The 21,656-nt window shown below is 41.4% G+C and overlaps 1 protein-coding gene across 1 annotated transcript; it reads left to right on the forward strand.

The window, feature by feature from the left end:
* Positions 1-5,988: 5,988 nt before the first annotated feature.
* Positions 5,989-16,826, forward strand: LOC103998786 (probable prolyl 4-hydroxylase 3). Its single transcript, XM_065126667.1, has 9 exons — positions 5,989-6,439; positions 6,514-6,595; positions 7,673-7,770; positions 7,857-7,954; positions 13,681-13,810; positions 13,936-14,123; positions 14,258-14,338; positions 14,443-14,521; positions 16,461-16,826. The coding sequence occupies exons 1-7, from the start codon at positions 6,204-6,206 to the stop codon at positions 14,329-14,331; spliced, it is 906 nt and encodes a 301-aa protein (XP_064982739.1). The 5' UTR covers positions 5,989-6,203; the 3' UTR covers positions 14,332-14,338; positions 14,443-14,521; positions 16,461-16,826.
* The last annotated feature ends 4,830 nt before the right edge of the window (positions 16,827-21,656 follow it).

A 21,656-nucleotide genomic window follows, 5' to 3' on the forward strand; every position in this document is an offset into this window, starting at 1 on the left:
AAACTTGCTTATATCGTTCTCCTTTTTGTTGATGACAAAGAGGGAGAAATATATAAATTGATACTATGAGTACCATATTTGAATGAGAAATAGATGAAATGCTATGATTGCTAAACACTTGAAATGTTTGAATCATGTTAAGATATCAATAACTTACATCGTAATTTTACTTGCTGATATCTTGCCATGTGATGAAATGCTATGATTTGTTGCTAAAATGATGCATGCAATACTTATGCTTTTTATTATGATATATGTGATTTATTTCATATGATGTGAATCATGATTAAAATTGCCTTAATTTGAATTCAAGGTTTATCTCAATTATGAAATTTTGAAATATGAATGATTGCTAACCTTTGTCATGATTTAGAAATTGACATAAAGGGTCTTCCCTTCTTTTTAACAATGACAAAGGGGGAGATAGCTAGCTTGCATAATTCAAGAAGAAAGCAAAAATTGCACTTCTCAAAAGAGAAGAAATTTCTATCTTGAACATCACCGAGAATTGCTAGCTTGAAATCTCAAGAAAATGTAAAAATGTGCTATCTTGCCTATCTCAAGATGCAAAACATGCTAACTTGCACTTTGCAATGGAAGCAAAATTGCTAGCTCAAACTTTGCAAAGGAAGCAAGAAATTGCTCATCTCAAAAGAGAAGCAAATATTGCTAACTTGCATATTTCTAGAAGCAAAAGTGTTATCTTACCTATCGCAAAGAAAAGCAAATATGCTAACTTGCATATCTTTGAATTTGCTATCTTGTATGTTGTACAACTTGCATATCTAAAACTTGATAGCTTGAATGTTCTAAGCATGATGTAACACTTGCTAAATTTTCTAGCTTGATGATAAAACTTGATATTATATTTTTCATGCAATGAGTTAAACTAATATTCCAAACACAAGGATAGTTGGACTTTTCCATTTTGTTGATGATAAAGGGGGAGAAGTATGATGTTATGCATAAGTTCATGATGACGTGTTGCAAGTATTCATGATGAATATTGTAATGACTTGAATTCATTTTGAATTCAAGGTTCTATCAATATGACATATTGATAGGGGGAGTTTGTTTAAACTCCGGGAGTTAAGTTTAACTCCGTCATCAAGTGGGGTTCTATCAATATGACATATTGATAGGGGGAGTTTGTTTAAACTTCGGGAGTTAAGTTTAACTCCGTCATCAAGTGGTTGTCATCATCAAAAAGGGGGAGATTGTTGAATCTCGTATTTTGATGATGATATCACTTAATATGTGTTTATGTTTTAATCTGCGTTTTGAGTGATGCAGGATGCTTCGATCAGGATGAGACAATTAAAGCAGGAAGAATCATGTTGTGCTAGAGGAACATGTCAGAAGATTGGACGTCGGGCCGGTGGATCGGTCGACGTATCGATAGAAGGCTTCGGGCCATGGACTCGAGCATCGGACCAAGAAGAGCGGGTATTGTGCCAAGGATATCGGAGTTGCGGAGTCAACTGGCCGATTGGGCAATAGGCTGTAGGAGAGGACGATGCGTCGAAGAATCGGACGAAGCGTCGAGGGACCAATGACATGCCGGACAACTTGGTTAATTGCTTAGGATTAATTGTCTCGATCGAAGTTTTATTTTACATGTGTAGGATTAACTACGATGGAAGAAAGACATGCAGCACTAGTTACGCCGGAGTCAAGACTATGATCACGTTGGGAGTTCGAGAGTTCGACGGAAGTCCGGACGGTCGTCGGAGGTTCTACGGAAACAAATCCAAGAAGTCCAGGAGCTTGCCAAAGAAGCTCGTCGGAACTCGCCAAGTGGATCGTCACAAGTCCAGGAGTTTGCCGGAAGTCCGCCGGAGCATCGCCGAAGGTTCGTCGGATGTTCACCGGAAGCTCGCCGGAAGAAGCGATTGACGCACCGGAGCAAGTTGCAGTAAATGTCTTAAGAAATATCGTAGTTAGCATGTAGATTAAGTTAGGAATGGGATGTGATCCCATTAACTTAATCTGGGGGCAATTGGGCCCTTGACAGACCTAAATTGGACCGAATGGATCAACCCATTCGGACAAGAATTCCTGCTAGGCGATGGCACCGCCCAGGAGATAGTCTCCTAGGAAAGCTGGGCAGTGCAACAGCCCCAGTCAGGCGATGGCACCGCCTGGGCTCAGTCTTCGAGCGAGACTGGGTGGTGCAACCGCCCCTGTCAGGCGGTGGCACCGCCCAAAGGCTTAATCTCTGAGCTGATAGGCGATTGTACCACCCCAGTCAGGCGGTTGTACCGCCAGGACCCCGAAAATCTGGGATATGACATTTTTAAGCTCCAAATTCAAACCAGTTTGGAGCCTATAAATACCCCTCCCATCCTTGGGTAAAAAACACAAGCACGGAGAGATTAAAAGAGAGAAAACGCTGTTGCAATCTCTAGAATTTTCCTCCTCTAGCTTAAGTGTTAAAATTCTGTTTAAGAGAGGAGAGTGCGTGCTTGTAAGGGTTGTCTCCTAAACTCGGTAAAAGGAGAAGAGGGGTGTAAGAAGGAGGTTGATCTTCGCCTAGTAAAGGAAGATCGTTAGTGGATGCTGGTGGCCTCGACGGAAGAGGAATCAGAGGAGTGAATGTAGGTTACGATTGACCGAACCACTATAAACTCTCATCTTCTCTGGTTTGCATTTATTCTTGCTGCTTACCTTACTGCAATCCTCGATATGTGCTTTACTTTCTCATTACTTTTGTTGCACTCATTTACGAACTCGCTTTCAAGTTAAGTTTCTGAAAATGGTTTTACGTCGGAAATGATTTCATCATACGAACGCAGTTTTAATCGTCGAAAGTTTTTCGCTGCACTAATTCACCCCCCCACCTCTTAGTGCTCTTGATCCTAACAGCCTTGTCCTTGGTAGTGCCCTTCAGGCCTCCACGAGTCTCCAACCAGCCTCTTTTGCTCGGCCTCAGTGGCCCTGCGCCATTGCCTCATCCTCGGTAATGCCCTCCAGGCCTCCGCTTGCCTCTGCCCGACCTCCTTTGCTTTGCCTCAATGGCCCTGCACTACCACCTCATCCTCGATAACGCCCTTTGGGCCTCCATGATCCTCCACCTGACCTCCTTTACTCAGCCTCAACGGCCTTATGCCCCCGCCTCATCCTCGGTAGTGCCCTTTGAACCTCCATGAGCCTTCGCCTAACCTCCTTTGCATCTCCTCGGTAGCCCTGCGCCATAGCCTCATCCTCAACAGCACCCTTCGAGCCTCCACGAGCCTTTGCTCGGCCTCAGCAGCCCTACACTATCGCCTTGTCCTTGGCAGTGCCCTCCAGGCCTCTGCTCGGCTTCATTTGCCTATAGGTGAGCCAACTCTAGTGCTTGAGACAACCTAGGGACCCATGCCTCAATGGCCCTGTGCCCTCGCCTCGTCCTCAACAGCGCTCCCTCAAGCCTTCGCTCGACCTCCTTTGCTCATAGCTAAACCAGACCCAGGTCTCAATAACCAACCAGACTCAGGTCTCAATGACCTTGCGCCCCTGTATTGTCCTCGGAAAGCCCTCTAAGCCTCTGATTGACCTTCTTTGCTCATAGTTAAGCTAGACCTAAGCGCCTCAACGACCCTACATCCTTGCCTCATCCTTCGTAGCACTTCCTAGAGCCGTTGCTCGACCTCCTTTACTCACAAGTGAAGCCAGACCAAGGCCTCAACAGCCCTGTGCCCCCGTCTTATGTTGGGAAACCATCAAGGGAGTATTACATGCACAGTGAAAAAATAAAACAAGATTGTTTTTCGAATAAAGAGCATCGGATCGCCGAATGATGACTATGAGCATAAAACTCGAAATTATAAAAATCACACCAAGAGGGTGAGATTTTCTCACATATAGGAGCTCATATATCCCCTAAAATGCATATTCTGGTCCAACGGATGAAGGAGTTCTCGCAAACTCCTCTCTAGAGGTAATCCACATGGTGGTCGACAATGACGACGCACCTTTTCCTTGCTATAGGTTCTCTACTCGTGACAATGCACCACCTTGCAATAGCAATAAGCAAGAAGGGGCCAATTGTTTTGTTGTCCTTTCACACCCAATGCAAGATAAATTATTGTCTTTATAAGAATCTACTCAACTCATCGATTATAGATGTACTAGGCCACTACACTATACTCCCCTAGACGGTACAAAAGGATCTAATCCATTAGACCAATTTGCCCCTCAATTGCTGGTTATAGGAGCCCTATAAGCTAATCATACGAGTGATGACACATGTGATACGCTGCATAATCTTTTTTGTTAATATTAATAATAAAAAATTTTACTTTATATTATATAATAAAGTGGCCTAGAATATATATATATATATATATATATATAAAGTAAAAATTATAATTATTATATAATTATTATATATAATAATAATTATGGAAAGTATATGGAAAGTATATGGGGAGTACGACGTAGTGGCCTAGAACATTCGTATTCGATAAATCAAGTGATAATTCATTGAGCCAAAAAGAGTTCTAATATGTATGACTCATGACCAGCTCAATATTAGGCCTAGAGGGTCACACATATATGATAGATATTGAAATGAGTAAAGATTTGAAGATGAGAAATACGTTAGAGCCCCTATCTTATTAGATATCTAATAAGCCCATGAATTATTTGATCATATGGATGAGATCCAATAAGAGTCAATGAGAAATTATCTGGTAGATACCCACTAATATAATAGACTTGGGTAGTTGTATAGATATTTAGTACCCAATATGGTAGGATCCATTAGGATTAAGTTGACATGAGTAGTCTTCATATCAAACCTTTTGACAATAGTATTTATGTACCTGGATTGGGATAAGTTAAGTATCCTTTTATATCTATTTCTATCGATCTGATTTTCCAAAATGTAAATGGGAGAGGTGTGAATTAGTACTTACATAAAAATGTTATTGATTTAAAAAACTTTTACGTGCCTTCTTATGTGATAAAACCTCTACTGTGTGGTGAAAATAAATTTTAAGATAATTAAAATCATACACATTTGATTTTAATATTTTTAAATAGAATTTCGATTCATCTATGTTCCTTATCAAATGCTAACTAACCAAAAACTAATTGTTGTGCTACATATTTAAGAAATAATTATATTTTTAGCAATTTTAAACTTTATTTAGGGTATTCAAACCTTTAATTGAAGCCGAATATTGTTGGTCATTAATATAGCTATTTGGCTCGATTACCATTTGGTATGATGATTTAGATGTTACATGCTCGACACACGACAACATCAAACAAATGTGTTGTAAGAATTAAACATGAGTTTTTGGAAAGTAATTGGAATTCTTGGGAATAACCTATAAGTGATTCACGATCATGTATTAATTTGTCTTATAGCTACTTGATACAATAAAATAAAATAAAATAAAACAAAACAAAATAACATAAAATAAGATTAGAATACAACCCCGAGCGACCGTGTCTACCGGACCACGATACGTGGATGGATCGAATCAGCCGTGAAAACTTCTATGGGTGACGTCGTTTCCACGTGGGAACCGCATCAGATAAGAATGAGACCACACGTCACCCCTGACTTATTGCGACGGGTGATTCACTCTGCTGTCGTATTAGTCTCGTGTCTCGTCTGAGCGTCCAACCAGGAAACCTAGCTTTCCTATCGGGTGTCATTCGGGTCCCACGTAAATTTCTTCAGTAAGAGGACAAAGATCCTGTCCGACGGTTTGAAAGAGACAACAGATCTGAACGACTTACTCTTGCGATGCCCCTATCGAAACCTCACCTCGACGCACCCAAAAGCCTCGGCCGAGAACGGTGTCTCGTCCCAGGCTTCATCTTGGAAACTGTGATTTTGTATTTGCTTTAAAGCCGGTCCCATATTGCAAGCATCAATACCAGCCACTAGAATCCTTCTTGGTGGTTGGATGTTGACAGCTGAGCCGAATCCCTCACTCTTGCGATCTCCAAAATCCAACGTCAACACGGCAAATAAAAGAGCAGTCGCCACGTGCCGTTTGGGGGGTGACCTGCGCGCACCCGAAAGCGTCGCGCAAACAGGAGACTTTGTTTTCACCCAAACCTCGGGCGACCGCCGCTGAAACCACCATCGCCGCGGCACTTTTCTCCCCTCCCATCCCCCCTTTCGATCCCCCCATGATTTCCTCTCCAATGCAATAAAGAAAGAAGACGCAACAGCGAAAGCGACTGGTGCGAATCTGAGGTGAATGGCGTCGTCGTTTCGACCGCTGATGTCGAGGGAGGGGGGGCGGTCGTACCCCCGCGTCTTCCTCAGCCGGAAGTCCTCCTCGCCCTACGCTCTCGCCCTGATGATGCTTCTCGTGCTCTCCGTTGTCCTTCTTCTCCTCCTTGCCCTCGGCATCTTCTCCCTCCCCGTCCGCTCCGACTCCGCCCCGAAGTCCCAGGCCGACCCTCGCCTCCGCTCCAGGTCCCTCCGCGACGTGTAAGTCCCATCTTCTGCCCGGTCAGTACTTGTCGTTTTGTGGATTGGTGGCGGATCTGACCGGATGGGCGCAGGGAGGGTTTGGGGCAGCTGGGGCACCAGTGGACGGAGGTAATCTCGTGGGAGCCACGAGCATTCGTCTACCACAACTTTTTGGTTAGTCAATTTCCCCCCCTGCGGAAAGTTCTGAACTTTGCCTCGTTTCTCTGATCTGTTGATGTGTGTGCAAATTTTAGTTAGATCAGTGGCTTTCTCCTCTCTTTATGGTTTTGTGAGCGGGGATTTTATTTTTTGGTTTCTCCGGAAAAAAAAAAGGTTTGATTTTTTTTTTTTTTTTGTATTTGTTTCTCTATACTGCTTTACCGTGTGATTTTCCTCCTTTTCTGCGATTGATCTCTCAAAAAAATGTGAAGAATTTTAATTTCCTGCTTAAATTGTGGTTCAATGTTGGTGGTATTAAGCTAGCACAATGGACCGCAGCCCGTAATTTGATCTGGCCAGTCATATAAGCAATTAAATTCAATTTGGCGTTAGCATCTTCTGCGCCAGGTTATCGTTCTCTGACAGGAAAGGGACTTCCGGAGGCATTAATTTCGGCCTTCGTTCTTGAAAACATTTCATGGTTCCATTTTGGATCTTTCTCAGTCTATGTATACACCTTTTGTTCATGCTTCTTCCAAAAAGATAAGAAAAAAAGAATTGTGTGTGTGTACATTTATAACATCTTAATGTGGGTTGAGTCCTTAAATTTGTACCTAACAATAACATCTTTTCTGTATAGGTTAATAGAAGCATCATTAATTTTAATTCTGTTCTTCCATCATGATTTTTGAATGACGTTTGATTTAAATCGTCAACATTAATGCATGATATGTGATTTAAATCATTCTAATTTATTGTCCGCTTTAAAATTTTTGTCACATCAGTTTATTTAATAAATTTGCTGAATACTTTGCTTCACTTAGGTCCTTGGAGGACATCACCATTAATATCCTCATTTTTTCGGCCCCTCTGTGATTTTAATCAACATCATGGATTGTGGACCAATCTGGTGATATATCTGGATGCTTATTGCCTTACATTTAATGTTTTAACTTGTACCAAAGTGGATCACACTATACCTTTAAGAGCTTCATACCATCTTTATGTGTTATCATATACAGTTTTGATACTCTTTTATGACATTGATGGCTGTCCATAATATACTTGCATAACCCTCTTGTGAAAATTCAGTCTAAGGAAGAGTGTGAATATCTTATTGAGCTGGCGAGACCCCATATGCAGAAGTCAACAGTTGCTGATAGCACTACTGGTCAGAGTAAAGACAGCAGGTTGGCATATTTCACCTATATGTTCATGTTGGAGAATTTTTTATCTGGACCAAAATTTCTCAGTGTTATGCATCTCAATTATTTAGGGTTCGTACAAGCACAGGCATGTTTCTCCATAGGGGACAAGATAAGATAATCAGGGCCATCGAGAAAAGGATAGCAGAATATACCTTTATTCCAATAGGTATCCTACTGGATGTCCTAAATGTGTTAGAACATGAATGCTCACGTATTTTCTGATTTTATACATGTCCTTTCTTTATAATAGATGTACCAGATGTTTAGTTTTGTTGATCAGGACAAATGAAAGAAATTCTCCAAGATTTGGGGAACCGCTAATGAATAAGAAAGGAATTAGCGAACTTAAGCTTCTTCTAGTATAACAATTAAATATGTGAAAACTGAAAAGTATATTGAGGAAATTTTGGTAGCAAAGAGAATATAGGAGTTCTCGACCAAAATAAAAAATAGAAGGCCAACGAACAATGTGCGACCAGAAATGAGTTACGCCACGTTGTCACAACCTTAGCTGATTTTGCCTAAGGCGTGCGGCACCCTTGCGTGTCCGTCCGCAAAGGTCAGCCTCCCCGAAGCCTCCCATCGTCCCTTAGGACCAACAAAAGAGAGAACGGGCTAGAGAAAACGCCTCAAACGGGATCCACAAGCAAACATCTCCGAAAAACCACTTCATAGACAATGCAAATTACAAACAGACTTTACAAGCTCTGAACAGTGGCACAACAAAGGGTAAAATGGTCCATTACAGACCGAAAAACTCTCGAGCGTGTCCACATGACACAACCTTTATTTACAAGCCTAAAGAGGCCACCAACCCAACTAAAATGGGACTATTAAGCCTTCGGCCGCCCCTTTACATTCTGTACAAGGCATGAACATGCCAAAAGACACGGACATACATAAGCATTACATCAAACACCTTGTTTAGAAGTTTGTCCGTGACATTCTCCCCCACTTATCCCTTCGACGTCCTCGTCGAAGCCTTTGTGAACACTGCAACTCTTCACCTTTGCTGAGTCTTCAATCTACTGCTCTAGCTGCAATGCGCCTCCTGGCTCCCAATGACTCTGACTCTGCTGTGGGGTTGGCTGAGTTGTGTTGATCCTCGTTGATTCCTGCGGATCCACCAAATGAAGGAAAAGACCATTCTTACTGCGCCAGTTTCTCAAAATTTCCACATGCTACTTGAACTGGGTGGATGCTTGTTGGAGCTTTAACGAGCATCGCCTCGCAAACTTCTGAAGTTTCGGGTCCTTGCTCCACAAAATCTGCTCATTGACTCTTCTTTCAGTTAGTTGTCGCATCCAAGTAGGTTCGCATCACTTCCGCTTTCGATTGGCATTTCGTTGCGAAATGAAGCGGACAATCTACTCTCAGTAGCACTGATCACCGTTGGTGAGGATTTGACAACTATTGTCTTCCATTATCTTCGAAGGGTCTTTGAACTTGTGCAGAGCTCCTCTGCTGGATAGATAAGAGAATTGGGGTACTCGGTTTCGCCCATTCTCTTAAGGATTGAGAAGGCAAAGGTTACTTGACTTCGCCCGCCTCCTCGAGGTTGTACTTCACGCATCGAGCTGGTTACTGGCCTTCGCCTGCTCTTTGCTCACACTTCTGAAGCACTTGAAGTGTTTGCACTCCTTGCGTTGAGTTAGCTACTGTGATTCACCTTCTCAATGCCATTGAACTTCTGGAATGCAGGAAGTTTTCACCCCAACTTGGAGTAATTCTCTGATAGATGAGGTCGCCTCTGGGATTGTACCGTCTTCTCCATCAACCCTGTCGCCTACTCCACTGAGTAGCAAAGGTACAGCACCGCGTACTGCTTGCTTCGTTCCTTGGTCGTGCACTCTTGCATGACCCGAAGTCCTTCACTTACGACTGTCTTGATGAGAAACTTGTTGACACCGGTCTTACGAAGTTCCTCGGCCTCTGCCCTTCAGCCTTGTCTCGGTACTTGGAGATTGCCTCTGCATGCTCCACCTCCTCGGCCCCTTTCACGACCAAGCGCTCTCCCTCCATGAGAGCAAGGGATCAATGACTTTCACGGAAGTCCCGCCTCTGCGGTACCATGGCGCTGCCATGCCCATGGCGCTACTATCCGTCGCCTCGCCTCTGAATCCCTTTTCTTCACAATCAGTAGATATGACTCTGTGGCACTCCTCTGAGTCCACCTCCATTCTAACTGATGCTTGATTTTGGGTAGCTAAGTCCCTCTGGACTCGTCGTCGCTTCCTCGCCCCTTTCGACCCCCTGCTTCAACACCTCTGTGTTCTCCAAGCAGTCCGTTTGGTCGATGGAAAGACAGACTGCAACTCCCATGCATGGCCCCTGCCATCACGTTGTAGAGTTTGCACCGATTCTGTTCTCCTTAGCTTCCTTGGTAGCAACGTCCGCTTACTCGACCTTGTCCTCTGACTTGTCGGGCTCCCTTAAGCGAATATGAGCTCTGGAGCAGTCCAACTCTCCAGCTGTTTCGATCATACCTCTGCATGATCAAGTCCCTCCCATGGGACTCACTGGTACTTGCATTCGAACTCTTCCCTTGGTGGAACACAGCCCCCATATGCTGATGACCAAGGTTTTCATCCGATGCAAAATTCGATGCACGCCCGGAAGACCCGCCTCTGCGGTACCATGGCCTTCACTCCTTGAATCCATAGCCCTTCTTGCCGTCGTGTTGTTCACCGAAGTGGAGCTTCCAGTAGCTCCCGATCATACCTCCATATGATCTCATCCCTCCATCACGTTGTAGAGTTTGCACCGATTCTGTTCTCCTTAGCTTCCTTGGTAGCAACGTCCGCTTACTCGACCTTGTCCTCTGACTTGTCGGGCTCCCTTAAGCGAATATGAGCTCTGGAGCAGTCCAACTCTCCAGCTGTTTCGATCATACCTCTGCATGATCAAGTCCCTCCCATGGGACTCACTGGTACTTGCATTCGAACTCTTCCCTTGGTGGAACACAGCCCCCATATGCTGATGACCAAGGTTTTCATCCGATGCAAAATTCGATGCACGCCCGGAAGACCCGCCTCTACGGTACCATGGCCTTCACTCCTTGAATCCATAGCCCTTCTTGCCGTCGTGTTGTTCACCGAAGTGGAGCTTCCAGTAGCTCCCGATCATACCTCCATATGATCTCATCCCTCACGGGACTATGTCGTGTGTGTCGCATTGCCACGAACTGTTCCACCACGATCCGCTGCACCATGTCGCCTCCTGGTGACATCTCCATTGCATTCTGATCCTTGTGGAATAAACTCGAATTTTGAACCCTCCATGTGTGGCCTCTGCCAATACATCGCAGGGTCTCCTCCACCTTCGATTTTGTTCGCTCCTTTGGCAATCGACCTTCATCCACCCACTCTTGGGTCACACCTAGATGAAGCACCGCTCTAGGACAATCCGTCGCCTAGTAGCTCCCGAAGTCCACCGACTTCATTGTAATTTGTGCACCATTGTCTGGATCCTGGGCCTCTGCCCCTACCAGCACAATCGCCGCTGCACACCGCTTCCTTCATAGCAACTCGAATGGCAACACTGTGGCATATTCTTCAAGAGTACCTGCCTCTGCGTCCTCTTGCCCCGTGCTAAGGCCTTCTGAACCCAACTTCGCCTCCGCAAATTGAGTCGCCTTAGTTCCTCCATCAAATGCTCCTCCGAGATAAGGTGCATGTGCCCAGAAGCTCCCTTCGTCTTTGGCACCATGCAAGATGAGTCTGCTCCGTCAGAACGAAGGACCCATGGAACAACATGATCCTACTCTTGCCTCTGCAAGAGTTCATGTCTTTGACCTCTGTCTAAGGAAAGCACTGTGCTTCTGCTCCATGTTCCAACTTCTCTGCTGGCTCCCTTCATGCGGCTTGGGTACTTCGCCAAGTTACACCCAAGTTGCTCCGCTCTTCGTTTTTGCATTGAGTCGATGGTGGCCCTCGCGCCCACCATTCCACGGGTCAGCCCTCCCTTGAGTCCGATCTCCATATCGACTCTAAGTGTGCCTTCATTTAAGTTGCTTCAGGTCGCTCCCCCACTTGATCTCGCAATGCATCCACCCATGCATTCTCTCGAGCGAGATCATGTGACAACTCCTCGCTGCTTGCTCGGTCCATTGAGCTTCGTGGAGTTGTTGTTTGTGAGGTACTCCTCCTCAACATGTGAAGTCCGTCTCACATGATTCTCCCTCTGGAGAGCCGAGACTTATCCCTCTTGGATGACTGTCCCGTTGGAGCAACATCTCTCTTCGTTTCGGAGACCACCATCCCCTTGGACTACTCCGATCTGCTGAACAAACTGTGCATTGTTCTGCCTCTTGCAAACGCACTTGCTAGATTGCGCCTCCACGTCAATACAGCCACCGCTGCACCCCTCAAGGCTTAGCAACATGCTGAACTCGTTGCACACTTCAGCCTCCTCCGGACGTATTCTTCGCATACCGAAGAGAAAGTTTCAATGCTCCATGGCGCCGAGTCTCGACCGCCTTGGGATGGCCACGAACAATCCATCGTCCGCATACAAGCCCATGCATGAGTACCGAATTCTTCGAGTTAGCAATTCCCCTCACCTCTGTGAGCTTTGCACAACTCTTTCGGTCGCTGAGCAACTCATTCCACTTTGCATGGTCTCGTCCTTTTGCCAAGCGCCTCGCTTGCCTTGAGCACCATCAAGTAAAGTTGTCAACGTTGAGCCGAAGCTCAAACTCAGCCATCCCAACCTTTGTGCGCTCCACATTCTTCCAAGCTTGCCTGTTCTCGTGGTGCCTCTTGCGCGAAGGGTTGGCCATTCCTCTGAATGCCAATGTTAGATGCCCGCTCCTCTGAGCGACTCTTTTCCCTACATCTCCATGCCCGTTTTCCCTCAAACGGTCGCGCGTTGCTGACTGCCCTCAACGCAGCCCCGCTAGGTCCCCCACGTTTGCATGTCAAGTGTTTCTATGAGTGCTTGTCCCGCTCTGATACCAAATGTCACAACCTTAGCTGATTTTGCCTAAGGCGTGCGGCACCCTTGCGTGTCCGTCCGCAAAGGTCAGCCTCCCCGAAGCCTCCCATCGTCCCTTAGGACCAACAAAAGAGAGAACGGGCTAGAGAAAACGCCTCAAACGGGATCCACAAGCAAACATCTCCGAAAAACCACTTCATAGACAATGCAAATTACAAACAGACTTTACAAGCTCTGAACAGTGGCACAACAAAGGGTAAAATGGTCCATTACAGATCGAAAAGCTCTCGAGCGTGTCCACATGACACAACCTTTATTTACAAGCCTAAAGAGGCTACCAACCCAACTAAAATGGGACTATTAAGCCTTCGGCCGCCCCTTTACATTCTGTACAAGGCATGAACATGCCAAAAGACACGGACATACATAAGCATTACATCAAACACCTTGTTTAGAAGTTTGTCCGTGACAACGTGGTGGGTTCAATTTTGGAAAAGATGGTACATATTACACCAAAATAAGTTTCTGTTGCTATGTACACATTTAAACCAATGAAGATCCTGAATAATTACTTCAGAGTTCTGATGTTCGCCTCTGTAATGGGCGTTTGGTATAAATATGAGGCAGGCAGAACTTAGTCTGATGATTACTAGTTAAGTTACAGTAATGGATCTACATATGCACTATAAGATAACTGCATTTAGCAGCTCCTTCGGTGAAGCTTTTTTATACAAACTTTGTCATTGCCCTTTGCTTGGTGTGAAGGATATAATGCTCAATTGCCTTGTAGACTTTGAGCCTTTAATCATTAATTACAATTTTAGATGCTAATCAATTAGTTTTGTGCATGATTTTGAATAACAATAATCTTTATTTGATACTTCCACCTTTTAGCATGTTTTGCACTTCTTTTTGTCTTTATTGTTTGTGAGCCTTTTTTAATTTAATATTTTATAGAGCATGGAGAGGGGCTTCAAGTTCTGCATTATGAAGTTGGACAAAAGTATGAACCCCACTTTGACTATTTCGTTGATGAATATAACGCTAGGAATGGGGGTCAGAGGATAGCTACTCTTCTGATGTATTTGTATGTATCTCCGGTATCTACATCTTTGTTATTTTTGACATTGCTTCAAGATAGATACCTGGAAGCAAAGTGTCATATCATTTTACATTTTCTTGATTTTTTTTTGTGATATCTGTCTTCTATAGATCAGATGTTGAAGAAGGTGGGGAGACAATTTTTCCCGATGCCAAAATGAGCAGCAGATCATTACCATGGTACAATGAGTTATCTAAATGCGGAGAGAAAGGTCTTTCTATTAAGCCAAAGATGGGAGATGCATTGCTTTTCTGGAGCATGAAACCTGATGCTTCTTTAGACCCTTTAAGTTTACATGGTTTGTTGCTTCTTATTCCTGGTTAGGGAGTCAGTTATAAATAATCTACTTTGCTGTTCATGGTGTCTTCTTTTAGTTTTAAAGAAGTATTTTCAACCTTAACATGCTATTCAATTCTTGATTGATTCTTGCAGGTGGATGCCCTGTGATAAAGGGAAATAAGTGGTCTTGTACAAAGTGGATGCATGTCCATGAGTACAAAGTTTAATTTAAAGGTATCTTCTTGCTTCAACCAGTTAACAAAGTCTCTGTAGTTATACGTTTCATTGATATTTCTCCAAATACTAGTTGTTAAATGGAGCTAAATTGATTTTTCCAGATATGCCTTTTGAAACTGAGCGGTGACCAATGTTTCAATATGTTTCCTTCATCCTGGACTCTTTATTGTTGGAAATCTGGTAGTTCTCCTTCTGAACTTTGGTTCTTATTTGTCTTGGTTATTTCAACAACTATGAGAATATTATGTCTGCAAATATAAAATCCAGAATTGTCAACCTATATTAGTCTGCAAGAGTTGTAGACCTTCTTTTACCAGTTAGCTCAGATTGAATTAAGAGCCCCATACACAATTGATAATGGATGTAAAGATTGTTGCCACACGTTCATGTCTTTCTTTTTTGACACTTTGAGATATTTAATATCCTTCTGTCATGGGAAACCTTTTATCATACATATCAGTGCTATGTGACATTAATAAATATAGCATCTACTAAAATTGTGAGAACAATAAGTTCTATGTGTCATTTGAGACTTAAGGTTGGTTTTTTGCTTTACAAAAAATGTGATATTGTGAACTTGCATGGAATGGTTTTGTGTGATTAATCCAATAGTGTTGTCATTCATGTAACTGAAAATTGTGAAATGACATAGAACTGAAAATTTAAGTTCTAAGATGAATTTTTCCATTAGGACTTTCATCTATCTTGTGTTCTGAAATATCAGAAAAGTTAAATAAGAGTGTTAAATGTGTAAATGTTGAAGTTGAGTTACTCCTTTCAGGACCTTCCTTACATTGTTGTCATAACATTAGAGTTTAACCACAAAGGATGGCTTCCATACATACAGGCATCACGACATCAAGCCAATAAGTCTTTAAAGAGCCATTCAACCAGTGATCACTAATATGGTAACAGTATCAGAAAGATACTTCGTAAAAACAATTTTAATGTAAACACCAACATTTTCATCTATTAAGCAATATGATGTTATGAAACATGTTGCTAATTTAATCAAGGTATTACCACTCAAGGTACATGAATGCTAAAATGTACACAAATATTATCAGAGTTTTTCGGATATTATCCATCCATGGAAGTCCTGGTTTGGTGTGGGAGTGAGTTCTTTATATAGTCTATATACTGTATACACGAAATGTAGAATGCAAGAACCTGTCTCTTGATTTACAAAAAAATATTGAAGATATATGTCTTGGTTGTTTCTTTTTTGTCAAGTAGCCACATATTGTTTGGAGTATATACTGATTCTATCGAAGTAACTGTAAATAGCAAATTTTTAACTGTTATATATGATTTAGCTGTAAAAATCAAACTGTACAAATGTAAATATTATAAGAGTTGAGTAATCTCAAAGTCCGAATCAATATTGTAATATTAGTCTATTTGGTTTCCCATACCTTCCAAAAATAGATTCCAAGTTAATTTTATCCTCTTATTCTTGAATGAGCTGGCAGCTGCTGTTTCTGTCCATGTTGAGTGACTTTTGTCTTCCTGTAGAGTCTATGTTTCAATCTTAATTTTTCCCCAGTTCTTGCAACTTGTATCGATTCAATGTCCCTGTACAAAAAGCTTAGACTTCTAGAAGTTCATGTCCCGATTTGAACCTCTTTTAGCATGAAGAAATTTTCAAGGCACCTACCTTGCCAGTAGATCAGTGGAAAAACCTCAGTGTAAAGGATCTAATAAGCCAACAGTAATATTATAAAAAGCTTGTTTTCCTCTGCCGTATTCATGTGTGAGGACTTGTGTTTTCACATGATTTATGTGATGCATGCCTAGATAAGAGCCAGAGAAACATGTTCATTGAGATTTAGTCAATGACGGAAGCTGAAATTTGTCTAAAGATGAGATTCCAGTTTTCAGAAAAGCTAGATGAAGAGAAATTTGTAATTGAATGCAATATCTAACTGTTATATCTACGAGTGAGATACATCCTGACTGGAGATGAGGTCTTGTATCTCAGAAAAGCTAGATGAAAAGAAATTATTCTCTGATATTTCTTGCTTGTGATTGTAACTTTGTGGACGAATGTAATATCCAACTTTTATGTTTACCGGTCGTATGTATGCTGACATGTCATTATTGTATGCCGTATTTCCAGGTGCTGATTACCATTCAAATCGTCTACATTACCAATGATTCAATGACAATTTGTCAGCTCCACACAGCCAACTCCGACTAAAACATTCTTCGGTTGTACGAGCAGCCAGCAGCAGTGTTCATACACTAAGCATAGAATAAGCAGCTCTCTTTCTACTTACAATTAACATCCAGTCTGGTAGTTTTGTTAACGTAGTTATGAAATTTGCAATCCATCTGTAAAATGAACTCATTTTGCTTGAGCATTTACGATTGTGATGTGTTATTGTAATTTTCTTCGAAAACATAGTTGAAGTGGTTCTCTTTCAGCGAATGGCTGTATCTACTTGATTTATATATCGTTCTCAGTACAGTAGTGGGTGTTTAATGATTATTATCGTGAAAGCAATTTGTGGTCTAACCGATCACACTACTAACTTGGCCTACTCTCGAATTGGCTAAATGACAATAGATTGGGTTAGATATTGTTGGATTTGGTGAGACTGTATAAAGCCAAAATAAATATCAATTTTTTAGCTATACAAATGTAAGCTATTTTTTCTTTATTATATGTTAATTTATATTGCACAATTATGATGGTTTTTATCAGGTTAGGTTTAGTTGCGTTTTGCTCATATTTAAATTGAACAATGCTGGATTACAAATGATTGCGATTCCTAATCCCAGTTCTTTCTAAGCTAAAAATCCGAAAAAAGGGAGAATATGTATACATATCATAGTTAATATATGTTGTTTATTAGTTGTTGGTGATGAAAAGCTAATTAACAGTAACACCCCATCAAATTGATTGACTTCTTTGGGGGCTTCATTTCTTTTAATGATATATAATATCTAAGATAGCTGTGATCGATAGTTGTCAATCAAAATTTATTGAATAAATGTGAAGGACAGCTACATATTTGCAAAATCTATTATCATGGCTCCACCTATGTGTCTTCTCCTCACCCTCTAATCGTCTTGTTCTCTTGTTGTCATGTATTTGAAGAGGGCGAAGGAGGATTACCGCTTGACTGCATGTTCCTCCACGTATACGCCTTTGCACCCTATCACCTTCACATATAGACCCCCTATTTTTGTCCACTTTTATTTTTGTCTCGTAACGTCATCTTAATTTTCCTATATTATCGCCCTAAACTCTCCTCTCATAATGGAGACGATGAAAATAACACGAGGAGAGAATGAAAGTTATCGATGGTCAAAGGATCATAAAAAAAAACGATCAAGGACTTATACACGAAGGCACATGTTGTCGGGAACAAAGGTGCATAGGCAAAATCATTTTTTATAAAAGATGAGATATGTTCTAAAAAAATTCTTAAAATTAAGATTTTTTTTTTCAAAATAATTACCCATATATATATATATTATATGTAATCAATAATTGCCAAAGTGGTTGCGACTACAATGCGACTCTCTAATGCACATAGGAACATTCACCTTTTCCTTTTGAGAATAATTGTACTCGTTGATGCAATTGACTTTTGCCGTTTATTTTACTATATATATATATATATTTATTTACGTTAACTCACTTGATATCATGATGGAGCGGAGATTGAACGCCCTTCTATTCTTGTTGATATGACTTTCCAAAGTTAGCATTTGCTTTTCATGTTGTCCTTTTTAACTCTTTAATTCTTTGTCTCGTACCAAACATTTTGTTTGATGCCTCCTCTCTTTCTCTATCTTCTCTCTCTCTCAACATCAACTCAATTGTCTTATCGATCGATGCATGGATCTGTTACTATCAAGAAAACAACATGGCACATGAAGAAGGTCACGTCTTCCAAGCCACGCCAAAGCCTTGGCTTCACGCCAACTTCAATTCCTAAACCTCCATTGGCTCACGTAGGCCTACCTCACTTTGAAGCATATCAAACACCATGCGATGCTCTTTTTTTTTTTTGGGCTAATTTGCATCATCCAACTTCATAATTGTCACAATCTGATTTGATATTGATCCGTTAAACTGATGGGTCTAATTTATTGATAAGAAAAATATTTAAATTTAAATTCATAAAAATAGGTTCGTCTAACACTTTTAGATCAGATCGCTCAGCTCGTAATATATTGTGGTGTTAAAACTCGTTTTTCCTTTTTATTAATCATAATTTCTTGATTTGTTCTAAGCATTTCAGTGAAATTATTACGTCGATAAGTAACTAATTGTTTGAAAAATCTTCATCTCCTGATAGGATCCTTCTTATATAAACAAGGAGATCATTTCATGAAAACTCTAATATTCAGCTCACAAAGTATTTCTAAGTAAATGTTGAGTACAGTACAATTGATTAGTTGTCATAATCAATCAATCAATCAATAAATCTTAGCATGATCTATTCAATTCCTCACAAATTTCATTAATCTTGTCATCTCATCCATCCCATGTGACATTACAATAATTATATCATCCTCGAGAGAAACTCCAAATCTATGATGCAATCTTGCATCCGACCAACAAACCAACAGCACATCACGTCTTTTCATTTGGTTTTCATTGTCTTGTCCAACTATATGTTTTGGCCATTCTCTCTGTTCTTGTGATCATGGAGACATGCACGGCTCTCCGAAGGTGGTGGTTGCCATGTCGCACAGCAAACCCCAATCATGACCAGTTTCATACCCCATCATCATATGTGTTGTCTCTCGAACCTTTCTCCCGGTGATCATTGCACACTGTTCGAACAGCTAACTCACCGACACAGCTTCGATGTCAGTGGTGGCGAGGAGAACACAAGCATCTTTCATCCTCTAGTTCCCGATCCAAGGTTTGTTCTGGTGTCAGAGAAAGCTACAGGAGTTCATCACTCGTCACTGCACCGTGAGCAGAAGTAGAAACTGGCTTTCACAGCTTCATTTTATGATAGAATCTTCTGTCTCATAGTTCACCATCTAGGGTTTGTTCTGGTCTGAGAGAAAACTACCAGGTTTCACGATAATATAAAAACTCATGATCGACATCTGACCAAAGAAGAAAAAGATAAGGAAAAAATATCATTGACTTAATCTACAAGGGGTCAAAGTCGGGAATCCCCAACCCAGGGTCTGTGTGCAGGAACGCAGTCACGCTCGAGCTAACTCAATCCCGCATCGAAGACGCGATCACCCCGATCTCTAATCCAGTTCGGTCTTGGCATCTCCTCCAACCGACCGAGAGATGCACTCTCGAGGATCGAGAACTCCAAACATCGACCCATGGACCAAGCAATGCCGACTCCTCGACGACAGCGCGTGAGTTCACCAACAACAAGCATGCCTTTCACAGCTTGATTTATGTGTCAGTGTAGGAAAGTTTGATCATACGTGAAGAAAGTATTATGAATACGATGATATCGAGGAAAACATAGAATCTTCCATCCTGTAGTTCACAACTTAGGGTTTGTTGTGGTCTCAGAGAAAACCACAGGAGTTAATTAGCAGAAGGAAAACTTGCTAACTAAGCATGTCTTTTCACAGCTTGATGCATGTGTCAGTATAGGATAGCCTAACCACAGGTGGATTAGTAGACAATAGATGTCAGTGGTTTAAGCTAACTTTAATTAGTTGACCTTAAACTCTTAAGTCAAACAGAGGTCTATCATAAACTATCTGAAGGTCACCACCAACCACAAGAAGAATGGTTGAGTAGAACCTGAAAGTGGCAGTCTGACAAGTTGTGATGGAAACTGAGTGCTGTTAGGCCTGTCAGAGATGAATCATACTCCTCTTGAGAGCTCACATTTCCAAGTGTTTCATCAGCTTCAAATAGAAGAGGAAGACAGATGAAAGTGCTGTGGTTTCGAGTACAAGACATTCTGCTTAGTGTTGAGATCCACAACAGCTGATGCTTGAGAGATGGAAGAAGCATGTGATGATACACAATAGATGTCATTAAGAAGTATTGCTGATGATTGATGGTGCATGAGATGGTCCAGCAGTCATTTCAGCTTCTTTTCTACTCTTGGTTGGAGGACTAATAATACTACAGGCCAGCAGCATGTGCCATTAGATCATAACCCAAAACTTGAGACTTCTCTTTGTGATCATCCTCAATCAATACCATCTCCTCCCTTTCATCCCAAGGAAACCTGAGAAGGTTCACTGCTCTCCAACACCTCTCTCTAACCACAAGTATGAACATTTATTTAGGTGACACCCCACTTGACACTTCCTCTCTCTCTCTCTCTCTCTCTCTCTCTCTCTGTGATCACCCCTCAATCAATAACATTTGGTTGTCTCTTTCATCTCAAGGAAACTTGAGGAGGTTTAATGCTCTTCAATTCCTCCAAGAACAAGTATGAATATTCTCATACTAATACTCCACTCCACAGCTTTGTTCCTTGCTTTGTTACTGCATCATTAGCTGAACATGGTCACAGACAGATGCATGTGTTGTGGAGGTGCTCTCTCCAATAAAATAAAGAGGGTTGGAGATAAAAGGATGAAGGAAGATCTAACCAGAAGGGTACTATGGTTTGGTGATGGGGACTCTACAACAACAAGAGGGGCCCTTTTGTAACCTAATCTTTTCTTCTTCCTTTCCTAATGATCTCCACATGCAAACATGTTTAGCCCTTTGCAAGTCCACCACATCATGCAGATCTTGTGAGCTCATGTTCATGTTTGTCTCAGCACAGTGAAAGTTCCTAAAGGTGAATCATATATGTAAGTTGATAATACTCAACAAAAATTTTGCCATTGTTTCTTATTTGTTCAACTTAACCATGATAACATAAATGTAATCACTGCAAATTATCAAGCCATGCATTGACCAGGGATGACTACTGTGTCCTGTTCTATGATTAAAGTCAACCCACCTTGTCAGAATCCATGATCACATCACCAAATCTGGGTAGAAGTCCTCACTGTCAAAAGAAAAATATTCATAGAGCAATAATTAAAAACAAATCATGAGTTTATTATTTAAATTACACTCTTTACCTACTAGAAAATCAATTTCTTCACTCATAAATATCCCTAAATTAACTCAAGTCAAAGTCCAAACACAAATCTATCTTATTGTACACCCTAGTGATAGATCCCAAAGAATTTCTCATTTTTCCTCTCACATTCTTTATCATTATCACATAAAAATTAGAAACACTAAGAGTATTATGTCACATCATCCCAACAAATATTTAGATATATACATGAAATATTTAAAATTAATTAAATCATAAATAGGTTTTATATTTAATTTTTTTTATAATATTAACAT

The sequence above is a fragment of the Musa acuminata genome, chromosome BXJ2-9, assembly GCF_036884655.1.
Source record: "Musa acuminata AAA Group cultivar baxijiao chromosome BXJ2-9, Cavendish_Baxijiao_AAA, whole genome shotgun sequence".
Lineage (NCBI taxonomy): Eukaryota > Viridiplantae > Streptophyta > Magnoliopsida > Zingiberales > Musaceae > Musa > Musa acuminata.

Excerpts from the sequence above, each read along its gene's own strand:
- LOC103998786 (XM_065126667.1), top strand. The coding sequence starts at position 6,204 with ATGGCGTCGTCGTTTCGACCGCTGATGTCGAGGGAGGGGGGGCGGTCG. Across the intron at positions 6,596-7,672 it reads TCGTCTACCACAACTTTTTG|TCTAAGGAAGAGTGTGAATA; the intron begins GTTAGTCAATTT and ends GTGAAAATTCAG. Across the intron at positions 7,955-13,680 it reads ATATACCTTTATTCCAATAG|AGCATGGAGAGGGGCTTCAA; the intron begins GTATCCTACTGG and ends AATATTTTATAG.